This window comes from Xenopus laevis, chromosome 2S, assembly GCF_017654675.1.
Source record: "Xenopus laevis strain J_2021 chromosome 2S, Xenopus_laevis_v10.1, whole genome shotgun sequence".
NCBI lineage: Eukaryota > Metazoa > Chordata > Amphibia > Anura > Pipidae > Xenopus > Xenopus laevis.
In genome coordinates this window covers 20,108,562-20,125,034 of record NC_054374.1, presented here as the reverse complement: position 1 = coordinate 20,125,034, position 16,473 = coordinate 20,108,562, and the positions used below count along the sequence as shown (strand labels likewise).

Below are 16,473 nucleotides of genomic sequence, written 5' to 3'. Positions count from 1 at the left end.
GACAACTACTATTTTTTGCTATCTACAGTTAGGTCCATAAATATTTGGACAGAGACAACTTTTTTCTAATTTTGGTTCTGTACATTACCACAATGAATTTAAAATGAAACAGCTCAGATGCAGTTGAACTGCAGACTTTCAGCTTTAATTCAGTGGGTTGAACAAACAGATTGCACAAAAATGTGAGGAACTAAAGCCTTTTTTAACACAATCACCTCATTTCAGGGGCTCAAAAGTAATTGGACAAATTACAAAATAAAATGTACATTTCTAATACTTGGTTGAAAACCTTTTGTTGGCAATGACAGCAATTTAAATCTGTCTGTATGGTCAGCTTAACTTCCTTGGTTTTAATATCATTCACTAGTTATATAACCAATGGATCCATAGCTTACATAACTTCAAAGTGCTACTCTTAATATGACAAAAAAAAAAAAGAATACACTCACCGAGGTCAGTGAGACGTTTAGGTGACCTGCTGGACTCCATAGATTTGTCCCTAGATCTTGATCGTTTCCGGCGAACAGGAGACCTGCTGAAGCTTTTTCTCCTTATATTGGACCTTGATCGCCTTCTCCTAACAGGCGACATTCTTTTTACAGGAGATCTTGATTTTTTCCGCCTAGGAGGTGTTCGACTTCTGCGTCTAGATTTAAGGTTATAGTGGTCTTTAGAGTTTGATCTTCTTCGTCTTTTTTCACTCAATTTATTTTTGTCTCTTGATGAAGATCTTGAGCGTGTTTTCCTCTTACGAAGGACATTACTCTGTGAATGACTTCGAGATCGCTCTGATCTTGACACAGCAGATGGCTTGTAAGTTGGTGATTTTGGAGTCAATGATTTAGAAACAGATCGCTTCTTTCTTGTTGCAGACACTGAACGTGAAGGCTTAATGCAGGCCTCAGATGCAGAGCGTGAGCGTCTTCTGTTGGCAACAGAAACTGAGCGTGAACGACCTTTGCGAGTTATAGATGTTGAGGGAGAACGCTGTATTCTACACATAGATGCTGAGCGGGATCGCCTTCTTCTGGACCCAGACTGGGAGCGTCTCCTTCTCGTCACGGACTGGGAGCGTGAGCGTCTCCTTCTTGACACAGACTGGGAGCGCCTCCTTCTAGGAACAGACACGGAGCGAGAAGTCCTTCTGGGACCAGCTGACACTGAACGTGAGCGCCTCCTCCTGGCGACTGAAGATGAGTGGGATCGCTTCCTTCGAACTACAGATGTTGAGCGAGACCTTCGCCTACGGGTTGCAGATGTTGAGCGTGATCTCCTTCTGCGGGCCACAGATACTGAGCTAGAACGCCTGTGGCGAGCCAATGTTGTAGATCGTGAGCGCCGTCTCTGAGATGCAGAAGTGGAGCGTGAGCGCCTCTTCCGGCCATAAGATTTGGAGCGTGAACGTTTTTTGCGTCCAGTGGACTTTGATCTTGATCGTCTTTTGCGGCCAGTAGATTTAGATCGAGACCGTCTTTTGCGTACTGGAGACTTTGAGCGAGAACGTCTTTTGCGACCAACAGACCTTGAACGGGAACGCCTTTTGCGTCCTGCAGATCTTGAGCACGAGCGTCTTTTGCAGGCATCCGGTTTAGACCGTGAACGCTTCCTGCGTGAAGTAGACTTGGACCGGGAACGCTTCCTCTGCATATGTGACTTTGAGCGTGATCTTTTTGTAGACTTTGAGCGTGACCTTCTGCTTTCTACAGCTGACTTTGAGTGTGACCTTTGCCTTTTTGCAACAGACTTTGAACGAGATCTTTTCCATGAAGTGGCTGATTTGGATCTCGATCTCTTTTGGGTTCTGGACTTTGAACGTTTCATACTTGTGACAGATTTAGATCGAGACCGTGAATTTGTCCTGTCATTTATAGACTTAGAACGTGACCGTTTGAATGATGCTTCTTGCGGAAGGACTGGAGACTCTAAGGCAGGAATGTTACTTTGTTCAGAAGTTGTGATTGACTCACCAGCAACTGAAACTTCACTTACTTGACTCTCTGTATATAATGATAGCTCTGTTAATAAAGGCCGCTGGCCTGTTAAAGAGGCAGATATAGATGCAGAGTGTTCTGCCTTTGTAGCAAACTCTGATAGGGAAATATGATGCACAAGAGCTTCAGGAGCAACAGATAGCTGTTCAGAAGTGAATTCTGCCACATGTGGCTTCCCAGCTACAGAAAGCTCAGTGGGCAATTCAGTTATACAAGCATCCTCTCCAACAGATCTGGATGATTCAACTGGTTCCATATAATTAGACTGCATCTGATTAAAATCAATCTGTCCTTCATTGGTGGACTCTGGCAAAATGATGGGCAACGCTGAAGAAAATTGCTTTTCAGAGGATGTATTTATGGATTTTGTGTTCTCAGAAGATATTTGTGTGGATAAATTACATTCTGCAGAGTGTAAGGTCATATAGGCTGGAGTGTTTGAAACCTCTGACTGATAGCTGGCAGCACTTTCACATTCTAACTGTTCATGAGTATTGTCCATAGGAAATTCAGACACATCAGCAATGCTTCCATATTCAAATAAAACTTTGGTTGTTTGTGGTTCTTGAGTTCTTTGTTGTTCTTCCTCTGACTGAAAATTCCCAGGCATGCATTCATCTAAATGAAGAGAATCTGGAACAGAACTTGTTTGGGAAGTGGACTCAGCCTGAGAAAGGCTTGCAGGCAGGTTAATGGAAGGCAATTCATTGTTTGTGTGCAGTACAGCAGGCTGCTCAGAATCATAAGGCAGCAGCTCAGGTGGTGTGTGAAAGACCGGAGAAGCATGTTCAGACTGAGTTTCAGATAAACCCAGATAGGCGTTTGCAGGTTGCTCAGAGTCATATGGCAGCAGTTCAGGTGGTGGTTGGCAATTGTAAGCAATCTGCTCTAATACAGCATCAGAGGTGTCATTTGGAAGAGCTGGCTGATCCGAGTCATAAGGCAACAAATCTGGTGGCGTAATTCTGAATTGCTTCTCAACACGAGAACTTTCCTCAGCCTTGTCTAGCACTGTTACAGGTTCTTCTCTATCTGTATCATGTTCTACAGAGGGTATGGCCTTTGAATGCAATATTAATGCCTCTGCTGCAAAATGTTTTGCATCATCTTTCTTCTCAGAGGTTATAAAAGAATCAGTTTTGTCTGTGATGGATTTTTCCACAACAGAAAAGGTAGTATCATGGGGCAAGCTCGATATTGGATCCACTGAAATTGTTTGGCGTTGCAAAAGAATATTAGCACCGATGCACAAAGTAGATTTTTTAGATACAGTTAGTACAGGGGTTGAGGGCTCTTGGCTTGCCGAGGCTTCAGGTTCTATGGACTGAATTTTTTTAACCAACAGAGGTCTCTCATTAGAATAATCTGTCACAGACTGGTCATCCTGCTCAATCTGACAAGGGCTCAAAGAAAGCTCATTTGCCATAAGAGGGGTTTGCAATATCTGAACAGACTCGGGGGTGAGAGGGCTTCCATAGTTTTTGTCCACTAAGGTATACTGTGAGTTTGTATTTTGCTCAATTACGCTTAAGTGATCGTAACTTTCACAGCATTCATCTTGCAGCATGCTGGGGGAACCGACACAGGGCCTGTGAGTTGCTGAAAGAGAGTCCTCTGGAGTAATGTTAGGCCTGGAGCATGGATCACTCTGAATAGGTTTAACAGGGCTAGCATCAGGTATCAGATATTGATCAGAGTTAGGAATGGAAGGACAAAGTTCAACAGAGACTAGCTGTGTACAGGCTACCTCTGACGAAGTGTGTTCATGATTTATCAGAGGGTTCTGCTCACTGTGGATCACAATGCTACAGGGTAAAATCACTTCATCAGACTTTCCATGGGGCTGTACAGGTTCACGGGATGGTTCATATTCAGAAAATTCTGGAGCTAAGGACTGGTGCAAACGTGTGCAAGGATTATCAGAAAGATAGCATAGGCTGGAATTGGATTTGTCAGACAGCGGCTGTTCAGGGGTGGCACTAAGTTTATCAGTAATGGGAAGTAAGGGACTGGCACATGCTTGGTCAAGCAGGGATTGGACAGGACTACCTAGTGGTGGGACCTGGCTAATGCTGTCACAGGGCTCACCATGCACAGAGGGCTTATTAGGCTGGCTATACTTAGCACATGGCCAGGTTTTAGAGCAAAATGCAGGATCAGAGCTTTCCCAGTCTGCAGCAGGAAGGCATGGTTCAGTAGTTGAGCACTGTTCAGGATTTTTCCAGGCATCATAAGGAAGGTCCTGGCCAGGGCTTGCCAGTTGGCTAGGAGATGTGTCCTTGTTGGAGCTTACCAAGGTTTCTGTAGTCTGGTAAGGGCTTGAGGCAAGTTGAAAAAATATGGTCTTGTCAGGACTTACACTGTGCTTGGATAGCAAAGTATGGCCAGAGTCCATACACGACTTGAGAGGCAGGAGCTCTTTAGAGTTTGCAGAAGGCTTGGGCAGCAAAGTCATGACAGAACTCAACTCAGGAAGCACAGGCTGTTCAGAGCTAACAAAGGAGTGATCAATAACTATACACGGCTCATGTGTATGGATTTGATTGGGACTCTTGCAAGGCTCAAGAGGATGTGTGGAGGTAATACAGGTCTCAGAAGATATTGCATGGAGCTTAGGGGACAGTGCATCTTTGATGCTCTCACAAGGCTCAGGATCTTTTAGGCCCAATATGGATTTAACCATCACAGGATTAGTGTTCACTATTTCTTTATTGAGCTGCTGCTTATCAGGATATCCATACTGTTCAACTGTTGTAAATTGGTCAGTGTTTATGTATGACTTCTGAACTAACTGGCCACTGCTTGCAAGTTCTATCAGTGGCTTCTTGGGACTATGACAAGATTTGTTTTGCAGGAGTTGATCTGGATTCTTTAGATCTTGAGCTATATACTCAGTATTAATACTGCCACAACCCACAGAAGGAATGCTGGGGCAAACAAAGTATTTGTTTGAAAGAGGGTCATCATTCTTTATAAACATTTCATCTGGCAGCGTAGTTCTTTGGCATTGTTCCTCAGATGTTTGCTGTACATGTCCCCCTGGGGGGTCAGCGAATGTCAGTTTCTCTTTTGCATCATCACTGAACAAGCTAGGACTTGCAGAGGCTTTATCAGAACTGTATGTGACAGGGCTTTCATAAAGTTTATCATCTTCCAGCAGATTAGAATTCTCAACAAGTTTATGTGGCAAAGATGGTTCATGATACATCGTTTCAGCAAACACAGGCTGCTGGAAGATCCTGCCAGTTTCAAGCAATTGGAATTGATCAGGATTTGTATTTGACTCCGTCTGCTGTAGAAAGTGGGGCCGTACACTGATCTCCAGGAGCCGGTCAGGACTCAAACATGGCCTATCAACTGAAGACTGAAAACTAAAGACAGATGAAGATTCATCTGGCAGAGACTGGTCAAGGCAGCCCAAGGGTTTTTCCTGCAGAGTCTGGTCAGCACTTAGACAAGGACAGTTATCAAAGGATTCTTTTACACATAAAGAAGTCTTGTCTTGCTCGGGAGGGAGAAGTGATAAACATGACTGATGCTGTAATGGCTGTTCTAGGAATACTATATTGTCATCCTGTAAGGGCTCGTTAGGGACAAGACAAGAATCATCTGGAAGGGAGTTGGAATGACTTTTGACATTTGTAATAGCATAAGACGCTGTGGTTGGTGAACATTTTGTACTAAAACATGCCTCTTCTGATAGATACCGACTAGAACTTTCACATGACTCAATCACTTGGGAAAGTGGAAGGCTCACACAGGGTTCATTTAAGAGGGTGCCGCTGTGGCTTGCAAGGTCATTATGGAGAGGACTACTGGTTAATATACCATACTCATCTAACCGAATGTCTCTAGATCGGTCCTCGTGATTACTTTTCAGAGATTGCTCAAAACGGTCACTTGAACCTCCCTGTAGACAGCCTGAAATGGATGCAGGACACTGCTCCTTCCTTTGTGGGTGGCAAGGTTCATCAAATGATTCCTGAATCAATAGCAAACTGGGTTGGTCACTGAGCTGCACAAGAGGATGGTCATTATTGCTGGTCAACATTTTCATTGACACAGGACAAGCAGAAGGTACAGACAGCTGAGTTTTAGTAGGAAGAACAAGAGCTATATCAAGCAGAGGATGAAGTGAGTTGTCATAGGATTCTTTCAGTAAGTCACAACCAGCACTAGCCTCTGCTCCAACGGGCATGACTTCATGGTCCTCAGAATGCTCTCCCCGCAGGAATTTCTCATTTATTGCAGGAAATTTAGCTGCAATGCAGAGACCAGGTTTAACCAATTCATCAGCAGATAAAAATGGATTACGGTCAACAGGACTTTTGGAAATCACATATAGTGTTTTTGTTTGATCTTCCTTAGCACTATCTTCACTCAAATAAGCATTTTGATTATCAACTGATTCATGCAGAGGCTGAAAAACTGGTGGAGATGAAGAAGACAATTCCGACACTGGGACCGAGGGGGCCAAGTCAGGTAATGGTTCTGGAGTTACTTCAGGAGCTAAGTCAGGTATCTGGGCTGAAGAAAGGGACAAGTCGCGGGTCAGGGATGGAGTTGGTACTGGAGCCAAGTCATGCATCTGGGCTGCAGTAACCAAGTGTGGCACTGGGGCTGGAGAAAGAGCCAAATCAGGCACTGGAGATAAAGAAGTCAAATGGTGCATTGGGAAGGGTGGTGCTGCAAGAGCCAAGTCAGGCATTGGGGCAGGGAGAGGAGCCAAGTTAGGCTTCGGTGGTGGTGGCGGAGCCAAGTCAGGCATTGGGGGTGGAGGAGGGGCCAAGTCAGGCAAGGGGGCTGGAGGAGAAGGAGCCAAGTCCGGCAAGGGGGCTGGAGGAGGAGCCAAGTCCGTCAAGAGGGCTGGAGGAGGGGCCAAGTCCGGCAAGGGGGCTGAGGGAGGGGTCAAGTCCGGCAAGGGGGCTGGGGGAGGGGCCAAGTCCGGCAAGGGGACTGGGGGAGGGGCCAAGTCAGGCAAGGGGGTTGGGTGAGGAGCAACATCTGGCAGTGGGGCTGGGGGAGGAGCCACGGCTGGTATGGGGGCTGGGGGAGGAGCCAAGTCAATCACCGAGGTACCTGGTGGCAAATCAGGCATCTGGAAACTAGGAGTCAAGTCAGGTATTGAAGTACTTGCAGTCAATTCAGGCATTGACACCCCAGCAGTCAAGTCTGGCATATGCCACTGTGTTCCAACACCTAGGTCTGGCATGTGCCACTGAGCACCTGTTGCCAAATCAGACACAGGCCAATGTGTTGCAGAAGAAAGGTTTGATACAGGCCACTGCGTTCCAGAGGAAAGGTCAGATACAGGCCACTGTGTTCCAGTGGACATGTCAGACATAGTCCAATGTGGGCCAGAAGTCATATCTGTTACTGGCCACTGTGATCCAGATGACAAATCAGGCATAGCCCATTGGCCTGCAGCTGTCATGTCTGGCATGGTCCAGTGTCCTGCAGCTGTCATATCAGATAGGGCCCAATGCCCTCCTGTTGCCATATCAGGTATGGCCCACTGTGCTCCAGTGCTTATATCTGCAACAGGCCATTGTGTTTCTGTAGCAAGGTCAGTTACATGCTGCTGTGCTCTTGCATTTGTGTTCAGAACAGACAGCGGTGCATCCTTGTTGAGCAGTGGCAACTGATTTTTTTGAGGCTGGTTGGAAAGAGGTGGCAATGCTTTAGCGTTCATGTTTGTTTCAGGCAACCTTGTTTTAGATGGCAGGTTAGCTACAGGTACCGGAGTTTTAGCAGGTAGACTAGATGCTGGCAACTGTGTTGTTGTAGTTAGGCTTGCAACTGTCAACTGCTCCTTAGAAGATAACTTACTATTGGAGCTCTGTAATTTTGCTTGAGATAGCTGCTTTTGAATAAGGGACTTCAAACCAATGCTATGTTTGAATGCTGTAGATTTGGACTGAGTGTTTTTTTTAGGTGGTGGAGGTGGTGGTGACTTTGATTTTGATGGGTGTTTACTTAAAGGAGATTTATCCAGTTTTGTCTGTGAACGTGAATGTTTTTTATGTATTGGTGATCTGGACCCTTGGTGATTCTTGTCTGACAGGGATCGAGACTGCTGAGACCCTGAACGAGAGCGATTCCTTCTTGAGGGAGAACGAGAACTTCGACCTCTTCTGCTGGACCTGGAATTACCCCAGCGTCCACGTGATCTTGATCGGCTGCAACGACGTTTAGTTGGTGACTTTGATGAGGAACGATTTCTTCTTCCAGAATGTTTACCAGGTGATGCAGACCTAGAACTTGATCGTGAATAGCACTTTGGTAGTCTAGATTTTGAGTGACGTCTCTGTGATGCAGATTTTGAGGGGCTTTTTGATACAGATTTAGAATTGGAGCGATTTTTCCAAACTGGTGACTTAGAACGAGAGCTCTTTCTTGAATGCCTCCTTCTAGTATCTGATCTAGAGTGAGAGCGCTTTTTCCTGGTTGGTGATTTGGAGCTCAACTGCTTTCTATGACCTGTTGATTTTGACCGGGGACGCCTCTTGTCACGAGATGGTGACCTAGACTGCCTTTTAACTGATTTGGAACGAGAACGCCTCCTTTTGGAGGATTGCTTTGAAGGGGATTGTCTTTTTTTGGTTTTTGACTTTGACCGAGATCGTCTCTTCCTGCCTTGACTGTAGCTGCTGTGTTTGCCCTTCAAAGATTTTGAACGAGAGCGTCGTTTTCGTGATTTGGAATGTGACCTTTTCCTGGAAGCAGATTTGGAAGGTGATTGGTCTCGATCTACAGATGGTGATCTGCTATCTTGAGCCATGGACCTTGAACGATACTGCCTTTGCTTGACACCCTTTGCTAAAGGATTTGAAAGTTGTGGGAAAGCAGGCTTGGCAGTTGTACTAGAAAAAGAAGGCTCTGCTTTGGCATCAATTTGAAAATATTCTACCTCAGTACATGAAACAGGCTCAGATGGCTGAGAGACAGACTGCCCACTGGACTCAGGTGTATGAAGCAGAGACAAGTCACAAGCCCCTTCTGGCTCAGGGACAGACAAGGCATTAGACTCTGGGGTAGGGATAGTTGTCTTTGATTGATCTAGAGTTGCAGATTTACTTGACAGCAATGTTTCTGACCCAGTTACAAGACTTTGCTTTGAATGCTGAGTTACAGGAGAGTTTATTGTATGAGCATTATCATGAAGAGCAGATATACTTAAAGGCTTAAAGGTTCTGCTAAATTTAAAGTTCAGTGGCACCGACAAGATATACTTTTGTGCAACAATTTCACCAGACTGAGTCTCTTGACCAGTAGGTGTTTGTGCGTTGGATAGTCCTTGAGGGCTTACCTTATTATCACAGACTGTAGACTGTGAATAAATGGCTTCGTAATTTGAAGCAGGGCCTTCAGATTCATTTGGCTGATTTGTCTTTGAGCTGTCCAATTCAAGATGATTACTACTTGCACCCAAACGATTATCTCTTGTGACAGTTGATTTTAAAATCTTTTGATCATTGCTGCACTTCTGTTTTGAATTACTTTGCCAAGAAGAAGAGCAAACATCAGGTAAACCAGACTCTAAGGAATGGTGTACACTCCCCCTGGTTATATCAGTGACAGCACAGACAGGACTTTTAAAATCTGAGGTAAAAGTGGAATTATCTAGAGAGATTGTATTAGAGCAGCTTTCTTTAACGTTGTGTGTGCCAGCAGAATTTGATTTATCCTCAAAACATTTATCCGACAGATGTTCTTTTACGGACTCTACATTAGAGAAGTCTTGCTTCACTATATTAGCAGTGATAATTTTGCATCCATCATCTAATTCTTGATTTTTAAATATAGAGTCACTCATTCCAAGAGGTATTTGCTCAGCAGGTGGCTCTATAAAGTTATCTTCCCTGCAAGTTTTTAGTTGACTGCAATCTGCAAATTTGTCATTTGACATAGCGGATTCTTCTTCAGCAGGCACAAAAATAGAAGGCTCTTCTTGAGAGGAAATGTATAAATGCTCCCTTGTTCCCTCTTGGAGACATTTTTGTTCATCTATGCCACTCTCAGCAGATGAATGTTCATAAACTATACTTTTACTCAAATTATTTTGCCCCTTTGCTATAATACAGAATCTATCGTCTGGCTTCTGAGAAAACTGCTGAACATCTACAATGTCAGGAACAAGAGGATTAACCACTATATCTTTTTCAGGTTTCCTTATTTCGGTGTCACTGGTTTCTTGTGTTGTGGTATGAATGCTATTAAGAACACTGTCTTTAAGGGCCCTTCCAAACTGGACAGTTGATTTGCAAACATTAGCACTCTGTTGCATCACAGAATCAATGCCATGATCTGCAATATATTCAAACTTTGTTTTGTTGTCTGGAGGTGTGCAGATTATGCGTGAATCAGGTATATCAGGAAAATATACACAGCTTGTTTGACCAGGGCAGATGGGTTTTCCTTTTGGAATTACTAACTCAGTATCAACAGATGGTAAGTGTGTAGGCGGAGGATTTATTTTGGGATACACTATATCAACTTGCCAAATGGGTGTTTTAATTTCATTTCTGCATTCAATGTTTTGTACAGAATCTTCCTTTCCTTTAAGTTCAGAGTTTATCTGTAACGGCTGCTCATTGGATCCAGTAGATGGCAATTCAGATAACACAGTCCGTTCAAAATCAGTACAGATTTCCTTAAATTGGCCAACCTGGGCAGTGCCCTGGATATCAGTACCATCAGCAGCATTATTTTTAATGATTTCAGGGTCATGAGAGTTTTTGGACAGTTTCTCAAAATCTCCAGGAATGCCATGCAATACCTGCTCAGTTTGTGCTTTAAATTCATCAGGTTTGATGTGTATACTACCATGCAACTGAAATGCTTTCTGCACACTGTTGACTGTTGAGAAGTCTTCAGCAAGAGGGTAAGAAAACAAAGAACCTTTGCAAAGTGTTTTCTCAAACGTGGCAACCTTGTCAATAGGACAACTTGTGTTTTTTGAGCTTGCTAAAGGCTGTTTCTGATTTTCTGCAATGGAAAGAATATTTGGTGTATGCTGCAAGCTTAAATCATCTTTAACAGACTGTATATCCTCATTGTCAACTGTAAGCTTCTTGTCCTTTGAAAGCTTTGATGTTTCTTTAGATGAAGTTTCAGTTTCAAGTTCAAAATTAGGATCCACGCCACTCGTGCAAATGTCACCAACATAACTTAATGTCTTTTCCTGAAAATGCTGCTCAGGTGACACATCAGTCTGAAAGCTTTTAGGACTGTTTTGCATTACATCTGCATTGCAATTGGAAAATTCAAGGTCATAAAAAGATTCCTCTTTCTGATTGTATATTTTTTCCTTAGACAAAGCATTCATATTTAGTCTGGTTTGAGGTGAATTATCAGGGTGACTACTGTCTGTTAACAATGTTTCACTGCCAGATTGAATAGCACCACCCCCATCAGAATGTTCTGGTTCAGATCTAACCACAGGACTTTTCTTATCAACAAGCAAACAATCATTTGTGTCAGACACTAACTGTAAAGAGCATATAAAAGGTTGGTCTTTGAACAAATCTGAATTCAGGTTTTCATGTCTATTTGACACAGCAGAATCTGGCATATTATGTAAAATGGGTAAATTACAGCTACTGGAATAAGATCGCCCTTTCTCCTGTGCCATTTCAGGTGCATGATCAGAGAGTTCCACATTCTCTGCTTTATAGTCCAAGGGAAAAATATACTTATAACTTGCTGTGGCTCCAGAATCATTGATTTCTGTCTCTGAATATGTCTGAGATTCAGGTTTCTGCAAATGAGGTAAAGCGTTTAGTATATTATGGGACTGAGTTAGTTCTCCTGCCACAGTAAAAGCAGTAACACGTTGCTGCTTGTTCGTCATCTCTAGATCAAAAGGTTTGTCTTCAGATTTTGGACACAAATTGAAAGAAGATTCATCCACGTTTAAATACGAGTTAAACACTGTACCTTTGGTCAACATAGACGTATTAGGCTCTTGTTCCAAAAAACACTGTGTAACAATACCTGAAGTTGAATTTAAGTCATCAGGAACTTTCTTAAAAACATCTGATAAAACACATTCCTCCTCTGTTGTGCTGAATTTATCTGAATCAGAATGGCAGCTGTCCAGTTCCATAGCAACTTCCATCTGGTTTGATTCATCATTGGCATCACAAATACTTTCATTAGGAGGGTCTGGTCTTCCAGTGGCACTATCGTCAACCAAATCTGAATCAATTATTTGATGATCTGTGTCTTTGCTGCGTTTGAGAGGTTCTGTAGATATTTCTGTCCAGGAGAGTGGATCCTTATCAGAACAATCGGTTAAAGAGGCAGACTGCCCAAGGACTCTTTGTTCATCTGTAATATTTTTGGGGCAATTCATTGATGTAGTTTGTTCCTGAGATGTACTCTCTTTTGATTTATAATCTGATCCTGAGGATTTAATTTTTAGTTCCAAATGATCTACTTTATGATCTGGTGAATCCTCAAAGAATTTCTTTTCAGCTGATCTGGATCTTGATTTTTGTTTCCTTGAATCAGTTGTTGATCTGGACCTTCTACTTCCTGAGGCAGATTGTGATCTCTGTTTTTGAGAAGATGATCTAGACCGAGATATACGCCTCCCATCAGCTGTACTAGATTCCATTCTTTTGGCTACAGATCTTGATTGTTTCCTCTTGGCAGCTGATCCTGATCTCTCTCTCTTGGAATCTGAACTAGACCTGGACCTCTGCTTTTTAGTTACGGACCCAGACCTTGTTCTTGGTCTCCTGGAAAGTGACACTGAACTTGATCTGTTTCTCTTTGCAACTGATCTAGATACTGATCTTTTTGACCCAGACCTTGAAGTAGCTGAGCAAGACCTTGACTTTCTTCTTCTGGGTGCTGACCTAGATCCTGTCCTCTGCCTTCTGCAGGCAGAACCACTCCTCGACCGTCTCCTCCGCCTGCCAGAAACAGATCTCGACCTCCCTCTCCGCCTGGCAGAGCCAGACCTCGACCGCCTCCTCCTCCCGGCAGAGCCAGACCTCGACCGCCTCCTTCTCCCAGCAGAGCCAGACCTTGACCGCCTCCTCCCGGCAGAGCCAGACCTTGACCGCCTCCTCCTCCTCCCGGCAGAGCCAGACCTCGATCGCCTCCTTCTCCCAGCAGAGCCAGACCTCGACTGGCACCTCCTTCGAGCAGAGCCAGACCTCGACCGGCGCCTCCTCCTGGCAGAGTCAGACCTCGACCGGCGTCTCATCCCGCCAGCAGAGCTAGATCTCGACCGCCGCCCTCTCCCAATGGAGCCAGATCTCGACCGGTGCCTTCTGCCAGCTGAATCAGACCTGGACCTCCTTCTCCTGCTAGCAGAGCCAGATCTAGATCTCTGCCTTCTGGAAGCTGACCCAGACCTTGACCTCCGCCTGCGGGAAGCTGATCCAGACCTGGACCTCCTCCTTCTTGTAAGAGACCTTGACTGGGACTTCCCTCTTCTGGCAACTGACCTAGACTTTGATCTCCTTCTCCTGGAAACTGACAACGATTTTGATTTTCGCCTCCTGCTAGCTGATTGAGATCTTTGTCTTCTCCTCCTGCTAGCTGATCTGGACCTTGACTTTCTTCTGTTGCTTGTAGACCTGGATCCAGACTTGCGTCTCCTTGCAACGGATCTTGTTTTTGATCGATGCCTCCTTGCCACTGATCTAGTTCTTGAACGAGGTTTCCTTGCAGCTGATCTCGTTCTCGATCTACGTCTCCTTGCATTAGATCTAGTTCTTGACCTGCGACGTCTTACAGGTGAAACAGACACAGTCCTCTCTCTTCTGGTTATAGACTTCGACCACCACTTCCGTATTGGGGATTTAGACTGATGAGCAGGAGTACTTGAGCGTGATTCTCTTCTATGCACTGGAGAGTTGGAGTGTGAGCACTTCCTTTTTCCTACAGAGCTTGAGTGAGACTTTTGTCTCCTGCCCAAAGAACTGGACCTTGACTGGCGTCCTATACCAGAGGAACAGCCTTTACCAAGAGGCTTAGATCTAGATTTGTCTTTTTTTGTTACAGATTTAGAACTTGAACATGTTTCTTTTGATCTCAGTTTACTTATGCTAGTTGATCTAGATCTTGACTGACATTTAAGTTTACTCCTATCAGAATTGTGTAGAACAGTATTATCATAGGGTAGAGATGCTGTTGGAGCACTGGCTATAGAGTCCATTTTTGTATTGATTAAATCAACACTTTGTGTTTGTGAAACAGCTATGCTTTCATGTTCCAATAGCAATTCATTTTCAGAATTAGATGATGGAAATATATGTTTTGCTGTTGAGTGTGCATTGACGGAGTTATCCAACATATCCGTTGCTTCATCCTGTTTGAGAGTTTTACTATTATCACTGGATTTATGTGTGGTTGGTGTTTCAAAGAGTTCTTTACTCGCCCCTTCCTCAAGGGGTGAGCATGTTTTATAAAGATCTCCTTTAATTTCCTTAGGGCATTTAGGACCAAAAAATTCTGAATCAATGTAGGTTTCCTTTTCAACAGCTTGATTTATCTTGTCAGAATCCAGATTTCCTTCTTGCACAAATCCACACGATTTTACACCAATTTCATGGTTTTCCTCAACAGTAGTTACTGCTTTTGAAACATCTACTCTACCGTCTTCTTTTGGAAGAGTTTCAAATGCAGGTTTCCATACTGCTTTGTGTTCTGATACATTGTCTTGGTCCTCAGCACTTGAAACAGATTTTGACCGTTTCTCGCTTTTCTCTTTTTTCTTTTTCTTTTTTTTCTTCTTGCTTTTGTGCTTTTTATGCTTTTTGGACTTTTTTCGTGAGGCATCTTTCTTTACTTCGTCAGAAGAACTAACGTCACCACTTTTTAACTCCTTTGATGCAGACTCCGCTTCTAAGTCTATAAATAAAAAACAAAGCATCAAGAAGTGTAGAACGGTAAATAAAAATTAAAACATTTTTTTTTGTTGGTACATAGGATTTCTGACAAGTTTTTATCTTGTTTGCTTTGTCTTGTAGTTGATCACTTGCTTAACACACTACTTTGATGCAAAAAGAAATTCTGAGTCAGACTAACATTTTGCATCAGGCTGCAATTATGGTCACACTAGCAAAGTAATTTTTCTTTGCTTACTGTGTCCTGTTCACTCAGTAGTAGAGGAGTATATAAATCAACCACAACATAATCTCCTCGGAATGCTTTCCCATCAGCAAAACGCAAATCGCAGGTGGTAAAATTATGCATTGCTTTGGCTTTTCAAATTTGCTTTGTGTGGTGGCACACATTGAGATTAGTAGCAAAGCAACAAATCGTCTCTACTCTGGGCGACTAATCTCCACAAATGCCATCAAGAATGCAAATCACTGTTGGGATGGCACACGTATTGCTTCGTTTTTTGAAGTCGCCCTAAGTTGCCTCACAAGGAAACTTCGGGCGACTTCAGGGAAAAAAGGAAGCAATATGTATGCCATCCCGCCAGTGATTTTGGGGAGATTAGTCGCCCGTTGGAGCAAAGATTTGTCGTTTGGCGACTAATCTCCCCGTGTGCCACCACCCTTAGGAAGAGGCAGAAACAAAAGCACTGATAATGATAGCTGCCACTGCAGCTGATAAGAACTCAGGAAGTTGAGCATAGGAAGCCACAGTAAACTAGCCATTACTGGAGACAGACAGTTAGGCTTTAACCTTAAAGGAGAACTAAACCATAAAAATTAATGTGGTTAAAAATGACATATATTATTTACTGAACTTGTTCAACCAGCCTAAAGTTTCAGCTTCTCAATAGCCTCAATGATCCAGGACTTCAAACTTGTCACAGGGGGGCACCATCTTGGAAAGTGTCTACAACACTCACATGCTCAGTGGGCTCTAAGCAGCTGTTCAGAAGCTAAGCTTAGGGGTCATCACTAATTATCCAGCAGAAAAGAAGGTTGGCCTGTAATATATGCTGATGCCCAGGGCTGATTATTAAATTCTGATGCTAGTTGCAGTGGTTTCTGTGCTGCCATGTAGTAATTATCTGTATTAATTACTAATCAGCCTTATATTGTGACATTTCTATTCTATGTGTACTGTATATTGTGAGTGGGTCCCTAAGCTCAGTAAGTGACAGCATGCACAGAGCATGTGCAGTGAATCAGCAGAAAATAAGCTACTGTGGCATCTTTGGAGACACAGATCTTTACTGCTAAAGGGCTGTGGTTGCCTTGGGCTGGTACAGAAGCCCAAAACATAATGTACAACATTTCTAGCTACTTCTTTAGTTACGCTTTAGTTCTCCTTTAAGGAACTTAAGGAATTATAGTCAGAGAAATTAAAATGACTTCTTAAGGAAGAGACACACACGAAGATTCGGGGAGATTCAGTCGCCCGGCGACAATATGCCTCTTCTTCAGGCGACTAATCTTCCTGAAAAGATGGCACTCTGAGTGCTTCGTTTTCTGATGTCAGCCGAAGTGCGGGAAAGCAGTTTGGGGAGATTAGTCACCCAAAGAAGAGGAGATTTGTCGCC

General features: G+C 43.6%; 1 protein-coding gene across 6 annotated transcripts in view; it reads right to left on the bottom strand.

Annotated features, from left to right (window-relative positions):
* son.S (SON DNA binding protein S homeolog) overlaps positions 1 to 16,473 on the bottom strand; it is a 68,256-nt gene that overhangs the window by 34,099 nt on the left and 17,684 nt on the right. For 5 of the 6 annotated variants that reach the window (XR_005965724.1, XR_005965723.1, XM_041583417.1 and 2 more), the window contains one exon: positions 450 to 14,861. Coding sequence is in view for 4 of the 6 variants with exons in the window: in XM_041583417.1 (XP_041439351.1) it covers positions 450 to 14,861 (14,412 nt within the window). In the remaining 2 variants the exon portion in view is untranslated. The remainder of the gene's footprint in view (positions 1 to 449; positions 14,862 to 16,473) is intronic. The other variant, XM_041583415.1, reaches the window with a different exon arrangement.